This window comes from Muntiacus reevesi, chromosome 5 (assembly GCF_963930625.1).
Source record: "Muntiacus reevesi chromosome 5, mMunRee1.1, whole genome shotgun sequence".
In the NCBI taxonomy this organism is placed as follows: domain Eukaryota; kingdom Metazoa; phylum Chordata; class Mammalia; order Artiodactyla; family Cervidae; genus Muntiacus; species Muntiacus reevesi.
In genome coordinates, this window is record NC_089253.1 from 122,224,580 (window position 1) to 122,237,892 (window position 13,313).

At 40.3% G+C, this 13,313-nt stretch overlaps 1 protein-coding gene across 4 annotated transcripts in view; it reads left to right on the plus strand.

The window, feature by feature from the left end:
- The window catches only part of PTPRC (protein tyrosine phosphatase receptor type C), a 120,762-nt gene that overhangs the window by 67,177 nt on the left and 40,272 nt on the right, over nucleotides 1-13,313 (plus strand). For all 4 annotated transcript variants that reach the window (XM_065936327.1, XM_065936329.1, XM_065936330.1 and 1 more), the window contains 5 exons: nucleotides 1,119-1,262; nucleotides 2,337-2,480; nucleotides 5,065-5,184; nucleotides 7,250-7,408; nucleotides 9,096-9,304. In XM_065936327.1, coding sequence (XP_065792399.1) covers nucleotides 1,119-1,262; nucleotides 2,337-2,480; nucleotides 5,065-5,184; nucleotides 7,250-7,408; nucleotides 9,096-9,304 — 776 coding nt within the window. The remainder of the gene's footprint in view (nucleotides 1-1,118; nucleotides 1,263-2,336; nucleotides 2,481-5,064; nucleotides 5,185-7,249; nucleotides 7,409-9,095; nucleotides 9,305-13,313) is intronic.

Consider the following 13,313-nt stretch of genomic DNA (forward strand, 5'->3'; position numbering starts at 1 on the left):
TATTTATATATATATGTATTAATCCTTGTAAATGCAAGTGTGTCTAGAATAAAGGTTTCCCAGGTGGCTCAGTGGTAAAAGAACCTATCCGCTGCTGTAGCAGCTGTGGGTTCAGTCCCTGGGTCAGGAAGACCCCCTGGGGGAGGGCATGGCAACCCGCCCCAGTATCCTTGCCTGGAGAATCCCATGGACGGAGGAGCCTGGCGGGCTACTGTCCATGGGGTCACAGAGTTGGACGTGACTGAGCGCTCATGCGCATGTCTAGAATATCTTAGAGGAAAGATACAAAGTCAAAGATTTGATGTCTATGGAAAAAAAACAAAAAAGTACTTTCGAAAAAAAAAAGAGAGTTATAGTCACGCTAGTGGGATCCAGCTGGTTTTGGTGCCTCAGCGACTGCTGGGAAAGAGAAGGGACTAAGGTACTATGTGGACTTTAGGGATGCTACCTTTACTAACTGTGTTTTCAAAACGGGACTTGGGAGCTGTGTAAGTTTGTTAAATCTCTTACATCTTTTATTAATTCAAGATCATTGATTTACTTATTAGCATTTATGTAGGCTTAACATCTGTTTTTGAGAAAGAAAACTTATTTAACCTACTCATTTAAAAAAAATATTACTGAAATAAATGATCAAATAAAAACAGAAAGTAACAATTTAAAAAAAAATGCATTACCCAGAGGGAATACCACATACTCTGTGTAATGACCATTCAATGGAAACAATTAAAGAGTAAATGAAAATCTGAAGATATAAGTAAGAAAACAAAATGAAGCGAGTCTTTTAAAATGTGCAAAATATTCAATTTTATCTAGATTTTTTTCTTGGGTTCTATTTTTTAAAAGGAGCATAGTTCTAAATGAATTAGCATCACATATATTGGTAGTATTTCATTTAGAATTTATGCTACTTTTGAAAAATAGAACCCAAGCAAAAATCTAAAAAAAACAATAAAGACCTAAGAAATGCAAAACCCTGAGAATTATTCAACTTTTCAAAAGTAATCTAAATTCTTGCCAGATTCTATATCATGAATATAAATTGAATAACTGTAATTGAGCATACGGCACACATTATGAAATATTAATCATCCATTTTTGTATCTTTATTCTGACAGATCCTAGTTGGTTTGAGCTGATAAACTGTGTGGAATCTGAAGAAGCAGCTACTTCCCTTTGTTTACTTTGGCAAAACTATGGTTTTCCCTTTGGTGGACAATTCAAGTGTAATGAAACTAAAATTGAATACAAATTTAAATGTGGTAAGAACTTAACATAGATCAGAGGAGTTTTTTCCCCACAGTGGGAAGTTTCCCTAAATATTATCTAATGTTCCTCCTCCCTCCTTTCATCCACTCTCTTTCAATCTCTCTCCCTCTCTCCCTCTGTCTCTTGCACAGTCCATGATACGTTTGGAATCAAACAGTTGTATTCTGCATACCACTCAAACCCACAAAATAGACAAATACTTCACTGGAAGAATAATTTTTGAAATAGCAGTATCATTTTATTTATAAGAATTTTCTCGGCAGCAGTTACACAGGAGTGTTGCTGAAGAGCTTATGAGAGAAGAGTTTAAAAAGTTAAGATACACAAACTCTTAGCATGAGTGGGAAAGCAAGCAATTTCGTGTGATTCCACGAGTTCCTTTGTTAGCCCTCCATCAGCAACACTCATAAAAAACTGCAAGAGGACTTTTAGAAAGGAAAGTAGAAAAAGAAAAGTCAGTGCTGCCAGGGATGTGAGTTGGTGTTCATGGAAGGGGGAGTACTTGAGGTAGAATTTCTTTTTAATAATTAATGATTTACCAACTTTTAATTTCTCTTCATTTGAGTTTATTGGGATGAACTCTCCCTCCCTTGGCATAAAACCACCTGCCAGGCCGTATTTGGCAAGATAGACAGATGGAAATACACACTCTCACAGAGGGTGGCGCGTGGGACTAGTCACAGACACCATGTTTCGGGGAAGACGTTCGGCTCGGATGTGAGCAGGATGAGGAAAGCAAGAGCAAACCATGACAGGCTGATGACGTGACCATGATCTCAGATACCGACGCGATAGAGGCTGACTCAAATGCAGTCTCAACTCGGAACAGAGAGCAATGAGCTAACGCCTCATCTCTTCGGTTAAGTTAGAGACACTCTCAAGTCCAGTTCTTCTTACCAGTGTTTTCTTTAAAAATGAGTGTAGCAAAATCACACTCTCTGGATCTTTTACTTATTGTGTTGACCATTTGCATAGGTTTTTAATCTAATAGATATTAACTATAGATATAAAACCAAAGTGAAATTTAAGTGTGATATATACTTATATACAATACTTATTTCTTTTAGGTAACCATTCTCAAGTTGGTAGGAATTACACATTTCGAGTGAATAAACTTAAACCCAGAACTAGTTATACTTGTAGTTCACAAGTATTCTATAATCAACAGCTTCTTATTAGCCAAAATGAAACTATTGAAACAGATTTTGAAGGTGAGTATATTGCTTATATTTGTATGTTAAATTTCTTTTCTTTTTATAGTCTTATGATTCTTTGAGAATCATAGAAAAAGATAGTATGGATTTGTAGAAAGGGTTTCACAAAAGGGCTTTGTGTCCATTTTAAAGTGAGAATTTGGAAATCAGTGACAGAATCCAAACCTCCATGAGCTTTTTGCAAACTAGGCTGCTGTGAGGCCCAGGTGGAAACAAGACTGAGGTAAGTGAAATGCTTGTTCACACAATTCACATGGAGTCTCCTCGTTCCTGTGGCAGCCCCCTCCTCTTGGCACGTCTTGCCTCTTCTGGGCCACTATCAAATCCTGCCTCTCACCTAGACAGTGAATTAAACAGCAGAGACATCACTTTGCCAACAAAGGTCCGTATAGTCGAAGCGATGGTTTTTCCAGTAGTCATGTACAGATGTGAAAGTTGGATCATAAAGAAGGCTGAGCACCAAAGAATTGATGCTTTTGAAATGTGGTGGTGGAGAAGACTCTTGAGAGTCCTTGGACTGCAAGGAAATGAAACCAGTCAATTCTAAAGGAAATCAACTCTGAATATTCATTGGAAGGACTGATGCTGAAGCTGAAGCTCCAATACTTTGGTCATCTGATGTGGAGAGCTGACTCATTGGAATAAACCCTGGTGCTGGGAAAGATTGAAGGCAGGAGGAGAAGGGGATGACAGAGGATGAGATGGTTGGATGGCATCACTGACTCGAGGGACATGAGTTTGAGCAAGCTCCAGGAGTTGGTGAAGGACAGAGAAGCCTGGCGTGCTGCAGTCCAAAGAGTTGGCCACAACGGAGTGACTGAACAACCAAAAGAGACTCCAGTTGACTTTAGAAATTTACTCAGAAAATATGTTAATTGTGAGACAGTTTATGAACAACCACTAAAAATATGAAAGACATAAATAGATGACATTGTGTATAATCAGTAGAAGAAAGTTATGGAATGAAAGATGCTCTACATGTTAAAGGAGGAAAAGGAGAAAGGAGGAGGAGTGGGAAGAGGATGAGGGGGAGAAGAAGAAAAATGGGGAGGGGGAGTGTAAGGAAGAGAAAAGGCGTGGCAGAGAGGGAGGGAGAAAAGGCTACGTAGTAAACAGTAGGTAAAAGAGCATAACTGTCAAAGTATATCAAAAGTCGGACTTCCCTCATAGCTCAGTTGGTGAAGAATCTGCCTGCAGTGCAGGAGACCTGGGTTCGACTCCTGGGTTGGGAAGATCCCCTGGAGAAGGGAAAGGCAACCCACTCCAGTGTTCTGGGGAAATCCTGGGAAATCCCACGGCCAAAGGTGCCTGGCGGGCTGCAGTCCATGGGGTCGCCAGAGTTGGACGCGACTTAGGGAGTAAACAAACCACCGTATCAAAAGTTAGTATAAATAAAATGGTTTAAATTTACCTTTTGAAGCAAAGGCATTCAGACTTGAATAAAGTAAAGACATACTTTAGGGGAATTTGTACCTTAAGTAAGATCAAGTGATAATTTATGGGAACTTTTATCGCTTAGCTCCTATTGAATGAAATCAATGGAGAGTGCTTGGAAAAGAACCAGAAAAAAAAATACACAAAATATCAGAAAGGAGAAAATAATGAAGCCTGGAGTACAGATTATTGAAAGAAGAAACAAGCAAACATATGAGGAATTTACTAATCAGTTTGAAGGCTTGGTTTTGAAAAGAATAATAAAATAGACCTCTAGCAGAACAACCTTCCCCCATGCATTAACAAAAGGACATTAAAAATACAGTAGAAATTTCACAGATTATAAAGAATCTTGTATCCATATGAAAAGTTAGATAAAAATGAATCATTTTCTAGAACATACAAGTTATGAGCATTTGCCTAGGAGAAGAGTTAGAAAATTAGACTTAAAATTACAGTCTAATACCTCTTCACTCACTTCACACTCCCTGTCTGCTTACCTCACCTACCCTTTAAAAAAGAAAAACCAGAAAGGTAAGCTTACAGTTTCTGTCCTATCCAGACTGTCCCATAGTATAGAAAACACGTAAATCTATCAACTCACTTTGATTATTGTTAGGGTTTGGAATAAGCTTAGGGTTGCTGTTATGTGGATACCAAACATGCGCAAAGATGAGGCAACTGTAAGCCAGTCTCTTCTATGAATGTAGGTACTGAATAGTAAATGAATTATTAACAAAGTCAATCCTCTCGTACGTTATAAAGCATGTAGTTACAAAAGAAGATATACAGAAGTCTTATATGCTCAGCTGTGTCCGACTCTTTGCAACCCCTTGGGCTGTAAACTGCCAACTGTCCATGAAATTCTCTAGGCAAGAATACTGGAGTGGGTTGCCATTCCCTTCTCGAGGGGATCTTCCGGACCCAGGGATTGAACCTAGGTCTGCTGCGTTGAAGGCAGATTCTTTACTTTCTGAGCCAAATGATCTCTAAAGAAAATGTAATAAGAGCAGGTATCTTTCTTGTAATTTCATCTTTGATTCATAGTTAATCAAAATATGACTGTTAACAATGCATGCTAATAATATGAAAAATGGTTTCTTTATGTCTTGTTTTTTCATATTTTATATTCTTATTCTCTCAACAGTACCAGGAGACCCTCAGAATTTTACTTGTTCTGCTACAAATGCAACTGAAGGGAACATTACCTGGATACCACCCCAAAATGATTTTCATAGCTTCTCTCTTTGCTATCGGAATATTACAGGTAACTTGTAGAAAATTTAATTCCACATCAGGAAAGATAAATCTAAAATTGGAAAGCACTAGATATATGGATGGAGCGAGTGAGCCACAGAGTTGTCTACACAGCAACCGTGATGGGCATCCTACACGTCTTGATTTTAAGAACTGCCTCCACTCACTATGGACTCCCCAGCCTCTGAGATGACTGAAGCTCAGAACATCCCCAATATTGCTTCTCCTTCTTGACCTTCTTACTTATAATCTTTACACTCTAAAGCCTAGAGAGAGAAAATCTCTGGGCTATAATACTCACAGCTGTCTTCCAAATATTATGTAAGTGAGCCGCACTGGTTTGAACTCATTGTTCTGGATGACAAACAAACCACTTCCATAGCTTGATCCAACTGGCGCACACACAAAATTGGGTGAATAAAAATGAGCATATTCCCATTTAGTCATGGAGGGCACTTTACCTGGCAGTGGAATCTTGCAACGTGGTTCTAGTTAGCATGAAACTTCTGTAGAGGTAAAGGCTGTCCAAAAAACGTGCTATGATGAATCCAACCACTGGACTCGGCCTTCCATTGGAGGGACAATTTAAGAGAGCAGACCTCTCCTGGACGATGTGAAGTATCTAAAATGCCTGAAGAACACAGTGGGGACTGTGGACCGTCTCAGAAAAGAGCCCTTGGGATGGCCTGCTTGACAGTCCTTGCCCTATAGTTTAAAGCAGTTTTGAGCTGAACATCTCACAGCTCCATCGCTTTGTTTGGTGGGTAGGAACCAGACATGAATTTTCAGATTTCAAGAAGCAGAAAGCCACTTCTCTTCAATGTGTTATTTTATATTTTGATAACATATGGCTTTGCTGATTGAATTAAATAATCAAACTACTAAAGCAAAGCTCCATGCACATGTAGTGTTCCAATTAGCATAAGAGGACTCAAATGCTATGGAGAAGAAATATTTGCCATGAATTTGAGGTTATAGTACTTTGAAAAGTTATGTCTGTGAGAAAAGAAAAGTGGAAATTAAAGGAAGATAAAACAACAAGACAATCGGATAGTCTGCCTCACTGGCCACCTCTCCTGTGAACTCTCTTTGCTGGGTTTCTGTGTGAGCACATTGATTTTCTTTTCTGTTTTCTGAATCTTCTCACTTTCCCTTGCTGTATTCCTCACTTTTTTATATTCTCTCTCCACTATGGAGTTCTTTCAATGCCAGAGTAAATGGAGGGAATTTATGGAACAATGTTTATTGCTCCTTTGTATTCTATACAGTTTAAAAAAGCATTTGAGTAACAGGCTTAGAAGGATGTAACGCATTGGTTATTGTGGTCAGACCAGTTTTTGTTTATTTTTTGCAACAAGTACAGAGCCTTCTTATTCAGTGCTATCCAAATTTATGACTGTCCTGTTATAACACTTGAGCAGAATGGGTGGGGAGGGAAGGCTTTGTGTGCCCTCTTCTCAGAAACTTGGTGGTAACTGGCTGAATCCAGCCTCCACGGCGGCTTACGCAGTGACTCTGCTCGAAGGGGTCTTTGGAACCAGCTCCCCCCAGTCCCGTCTCGCGTCCTGCAGGCTCCGCCGCTCTCCCTCACTGCCTCAATTCCTGTAGCGCTCAGGGAGGAGGGCAAGGAGACGGAGCTATCGGTGACCAAATGGATTCTGCATCTGAAGTCCATAGCAGTGGCTTGTACCAAAGTTCAAAGTTTGGAGGTTATCAGGAAAAGCTTCACTAAAGTATTGGAAAAAAGACTTTCATAATATCCACCATGGGCTGGGCTTTCTTAGAAAGAAAATAGACCACCTTCACTGATATGCTTGGACTCATTTATTAATATGTTATGTACCAAATTAACTATGAAACCATTAGTTTGGAATATTTGAGTTTATTTAGAGTAATTACATTCATTCAATACATTTGCCAATAATTGTATGTACTTCTGAGCCCAGACAATATTTTTATATTTCAGCCACTCAGTTTGGAGTGGGCTTGGAATGATTTGATGTACAGACCAAATTAAATATGTGGTAATCCTGACTTTTGATGACTTAATAAATGTTTCTGTTTTTCCCCCTGAGGTAAAAATCCTTGCTTCAGTCTGAATAAAACCCAGCACAGAATGGATTTGCGCCATTTGACACCTTACACAGAATATGAGGTATTCTTACAGGCTTGCGTCACAGGAAAAATAGTGTGCAGTGGAAATGTGACCTGTAAATTTGAGACAAATGCAACATGTAAGTTATGAAGTTTAATGTTTTTTTCTCTGAATGGCGAGAAGCAAAGTCTAAACTGTGTGAACAGCAGGTTCACGCTCATTCTTCATTTGGGAAAAGCACATTGACTTTGCCCGTTTGTTAATATCTCGGGTTTATAATAATTTAAAAAACAATAACTTAAAAACTCTCGTTTGAGGCTTTCTCTATGTCCTTCAGGTATAATCACAGAATTGTAAGAATGAAGCCTGAGAACGTATGAGCTGGTACAGTGTGTAAGAGTTCAGGCAATTAAGTACCTAACCAACTTGGATAAAAATGAGTTGCCTGTTGTTTTCTTTGTTATGTAGAAATTTCGACTGCTGTCAGATGCCCGAGAATCCCACACTCACAAATCATTCACTTGCTGGCTTTTGCTTGCATGACAAAACACTTCATAAACCATGATGCTTTGTCAGAGTTCTTTTCTCGTTACAATGAGCTGCCTACTGTTTTACGTACATTCTACATTCATTTGACTCTTGCCACCCATGGGAGGCGCCAAGGATTCCAGGTGCGAAGCTCCATCCGTCTCTGGGGTGACTGTGAACTCCATGAGGGTCGGAGCAGAAGAAACAGGCCTGTGCAAATCAGCAGTCAGGGCTCCAGAGACCCTCCCTGGGGCTAGGCTCACAGGGGACAGGTGTTCTACTCGGGGCTGGATATAAAAGGCGCCTAATGTCATTTAAGTTCATGCTTCAAAAGTCCAAGTCCTCAAACTTCATGCTTTGGTTATTTTCCTGAATTCCTATGCTATCACACACACAAAGGTTTGCTGCTGATGAAAAATTCAGCCACGTATCCCCAGGGTCATGTAAGCGCTTCCAAAAGGAGGACCTGAGCCGTCTGTAGGTCTTCAAGGTTTCCCCAGTACCATCTCCTCCCTCCCTGCCCCGTCTCTTCTTTTTCTGTTTTCTACTTCTACACATCCTCTGTGACGAGACTAGACAGCGTATTAAAAAGCAGAGACATCACTTTGCCAGCAAAGGTCCAGACGTTCAAAGCTGTTTTTCCAGTCGTCACGTACAGCTGTGAGGCTTGTACCGCAAAGAGGGCTGAGTGCCGAACGCCCGATGCTTTCAATCTGTGGTGCTGGAGAGTCCCCTGGACTGCAAGGAGATCCAACCAGTCCGTCCTAAAGGAGATCAGTCCTGAATATTCACTGGAAGGACTGATGCTGAAGCTGAAACTCCAATAATTTGACCACCTGATTGGAAGAGCCAACTCACTGGAAAAGGCCCTGATGCTGGGAAACATGGAGAGCAGGGGATGAGATGGTTGGATGGCATCATCGACTCAATGACATGAGTTTGAGCAAAACTCCAGGAGACAGTGAAGGACAGGAAGTCTAGGGTGCTGCAGTCTTTGGGGTTGGACACAACTGAGTGACCGAAGAACAAGGAGAACGGTACACTCTCCTTGGGAGAATCTCAAAAAATCTCATAGTTTCAAGTACAACTTAGGTGCTAATATTCATTGACAGATGTGTAATTTATTTTCAGAGGTTTTCTTACAGCTTTTTATGTACATTATCTCCTAATTTCCCCATTCCCAAATAAGCACTTAGAATGGTTTATATTGTTCACATATGTTATCCAGTAATTCAAATATGCATTTAACAAATGATTACAGTAACCACTTGTTTTTTTTTTCTTTTTCATTTTGATAGATCCAGACAGGGTCAAGGGTTTAAAGACTTCATGGAACTCAGAAAATAGTATACATGTGACATGTGACTCTCTTGCCAAGATTAATGGCCCCAAAGGGAAGTACTATTTGGAAGTAAGAACTGGAAACATCTTGTTTAAACATGATTCAAAACCAGAATGCAAATTCTTGGTAGAAGATCTTCAATATTTAACAGAATATAAGTTTTTGGTAAGATTACAATTTCTATAATCACTGCAGAACTGATATATATATTGTAGTTATTATTTGTAGTACTTAAATAATACTGGGACTAGTGCTCACACAAGCTTGAGAAGCTCTGATGTCCAAGGGAATCACACTTTATACATCTTAAAACTTTGACTCCATACTTTTCATCTGTAGTACTAAATACAGGGATTTATCACAGATATTTGGTTGGAATATTTTTGACCTTCAGCATGACTACTTATAATTAAATTATTGTTCCTATGTCAAGAAACACTGGGCACAAATTGTTATTATTTATTACTGATAATTATCAGTTATTACTTTATCTTTTGTTCTTCTTGGCTTTTTGTCTTTACTAATGTGATCTTTCTTTAATTACAAATATTTTTTTACAAGTACATTAAGGTTAGAAAATGGAAAAAAATGTAAGGAAATAGCAATGTACACAAAGAGTTTAAAAACTCACCCACAAACTCACTGTCTACTGATCATATTTTGCTTCTAAAATGGGAGGGCTCAGTCTTTTCCTCTCGCTGTAGGAGAAAGCCTCAGCTCATTCAGTTCATTCTGTCTCCTGAGTGTTTCTTCCCTGTAAGAAACACAGAGAAGAATTTCCAAAGAAAACTGAAGTCCTGAAACACTTCTGACACTTTGGTCCCCAAATGTGTAAAGGTTTTTCCCCACGTCTAGCAGCTATCTGAGACGACTGCTGGGTGCCCCATAATTTAATTCCATTTTGACACCATCTACCCAGAGAAAGTGTCCTATTCCACAGGGGAGGGGCTCAGTCCCATGAGATTGGTCCCAGCCCACTTCAGAATGACAACTAAGAGATCCCCATCACTTCTGCTCGATTGGGCTCCACGTCAGGGGCTCCCATCCCCCTTCCTTGAGTCTGATAAATTTACTAAGGCAGCTCACATAACTCAGGCGAATACTTCAAGGCTGTGAGAAAGGATTCAGGTAAATAGCCAGCTGAATAGAGATGTGGGGGAGGTCTGGGAGGGTCCTGAGAGCAGGAGCCTCTGTTCCCGTGGATTTGGGGATGTGTCACGCTCCTGGTGTGAATGTGCTCCGCAGTCTGGAAGCTCTCTGAACCCTGCACTTCTGGGAATTTCTGGAGGCTTCATCACACAGACGCGATCAGTCACCAAGTCCACTTTCCACTCTTCTCCCTTCTCACGAGAATGGGGCAGGGCTGAAAATTCCAAGACGGATTATGGCTTGGTCTTGCCAGTCCCCATGTGGGAGCCTTCTGGGAACCCACTCAGAGTTACTTCAATAGAAGAAAAGGCTATCACTCCCAGTGGCTCAGTGAGAAAGAATCTGCCTGCAATGTGGGAGACGTGGGTTCGATCCCCGGGTCTAGAAGATCCCCTGGAGGAGGAAATGGCAACCCACTCTGGTATTCTTGCCTAGAGAATCCCATGGACAGAGGAGCCTGGCAGGCTACACAGTCCATGGGGTCCCAAAGTGTTGGACATGGCTGAGTGACTGAGCATGCACGCAGGAAATTACGAAGGTTTTAGGAGCTCTGTGTCAGGAACTGGATATATTTCTCATTGTCTCACCACTTCCATGATAAAAGCACACAGTCTGATAAACTGCATGTTTCAAAACTCACTGTATCATGAACAATTTTTCCATATTAAATATTCTGCTACTAATTTTTAATGGTTGCACAAGGTTCTGTCTCCTGGCTTTATTGCCTTCTACTAACCACAACTGTTTTGGTCTCTGTTAGAAGCAACAATAAGTAAACACTCTTATTGGAAAATAACAGCATCTTTGAATATGTCTTTCATCGTCTCTGTCTGAACAAATTCCCAAAAATGAATGTATGGGGCCAAGAGGAAGTTGCATAAAATTTAAGATTTTTAAAAAAATTAACTCATTGGAGTATAGCTGGTTTACAACGTTTTGTTGGTTTCTGCTGTACAGTGAAGTGAATCAGTCATACACAGACATACACCCCCTTTTGGATTCCCTTCCCGTTTAGGTCACCGCAGAGTGCTGAGTAGAGCTCTCTGCGCACAGTAGGTCCTCACTAGCTTATCTGATTATACTCATGTCAGTAGTGTCTCTGGGTCAGTCCTCATCTCCCAAATCGTCTCACATCCTCTTTCCCCGTCGCTAATCATGTGTGTTTGCTACGTCTGTATCTCTACTTCCGCTTTGCCAATAAGTTCGTCTCTACCACTTTTCTAAGTTCAGCATGTGCGTGCGATGTTTGTTTTTCTCTCTCTGACTTACTTCACTCTGTATGGCAATCTCGGTTCATCCACATTGCTACAAACGGCAGGATTTAGTTCCTTTTTATGGCTGAGTAATGTTCCACTGCATACATATCCCACACCTTCTCTTCCATTCCTCTGTGGGTGGATATTTAAGTTACTTCCACATCTTGGCTTCTGCAAATAGTGCTGCAGCAAGCATCGCAGTTCATGCACCTTTTCAGATCATGTGTTTCTCTGGATTTATGCCTAGGAGTGGGATTGCTCTGCCATATGATAGCTCTAATTTTGGCTTTTTAAGGAACCTCCATACTATTCTCCATGGTGGCTGCACCAATTTACATTCCTACCCACGGTATAGGAGGGTTTGAATGAGTGCACTTTTAAAATTTTCCCAAACTATAAAGCCTCTTGATGGAAGTGAAAGAGGAGAGTGAAAAAGTTGGCTTAAAACTCAACATTCAGAAAACTAAGATCATGGCATCTGGTCCCATCACTTCATGGGGAATAGATGGGTAAACAGTGGAAACAGTGACAAACTTTATTTTTCTGGACTCCAAAATCACTGCAGATGGTGATTGCAGCCATGAAATTAAAAGACGCTTACTCCTTGGAAGGAAAGTTATGACCAACCTAGATAGCATATTAAAAAACAGAGACATTACTTTGCCAGCAAAGGTCCGTCTGGTCAAGGTTATGGTTTTTCCAGTGGTCATGTATGGATGTGAGAGTTGGACTGTGAGGAAAGCTGAGCGCCGAAGAATTGATGCTTTTGAACTGTGGTGTTGGAGAAGACTCTTGAGAGTCCCTTGGACTGCAAGGAGATCCAAGCAGTCCATCCTAAAGGAGATCAGTCCTGGGTGTTCATTGGAAGGACTGATGCTGAAGCTGAAACTCCAGTACTTTGGCCACCTGATGTGAAGAGTTGACTCATTGGAAAAGACCCTGAGGCTGGGAGGGATTGGGGGCAGGAGGAGAAGGGGACGACAGAGGATGAGATGGCTGGATGGCATCACCAACACAATGGGCATGAGTTTGAGTAAACTCCGGGAGTTGGTGATGGACAGGGAGGCCTGATGTGCTGTGATTCATGGGGTTGCAAAGAGTCGGACATGACTGAGCGACTGAACTGAACTGAACTGAAACAAACCCATTACTATTACCTATCATTGTCCATTTCACCTCATCTTCCTCAGCACCCAGGAAGCTCCAGGCACACTGGCTTTCTTTCTGTTTCTCAAAGCACTTAGGTTTCACTCTCTTTAGGAACTTAGTACTCTTCTCTCTTTCTGGAGTTTTCTTCTCCCATGTGTCAATTGTGATAACTTATTCTGGAAAAATATAGTTCAACACCATATTAAAGTGCAATTTTAAAATTCAAATTGGAAGACAGTTTAGCTTTCCATTCTCTTCCTCACTCTTCAAAAGTCTTTTGTTTTCTTCTCTGCAGTTCCCATAACTTGCTTTTATGTTTATTTCAGAACCCGCTGCTACATTTATACTTTCATGACGGAGTAACATTTTAGCTTTATACATCATTCTGATCTCTGGTTAATAAATTAATACAATTGTTTTTATAGTTGTTAATGTATTACTTTCCATTATTGTAGGTTTGTTTTGATCTTCTGCTAATTTGGGAACTGAAAGTGATTTTTGACTATTTCTTTCTCCTTTACTTTTTTATTAACTAAGAAAAACTTTTAAACCTATCGATTGTCCTTTGCTAAAATTTTCACTCTATCCCATGTCTTTTATCCTTAATTTCTCAATGACTT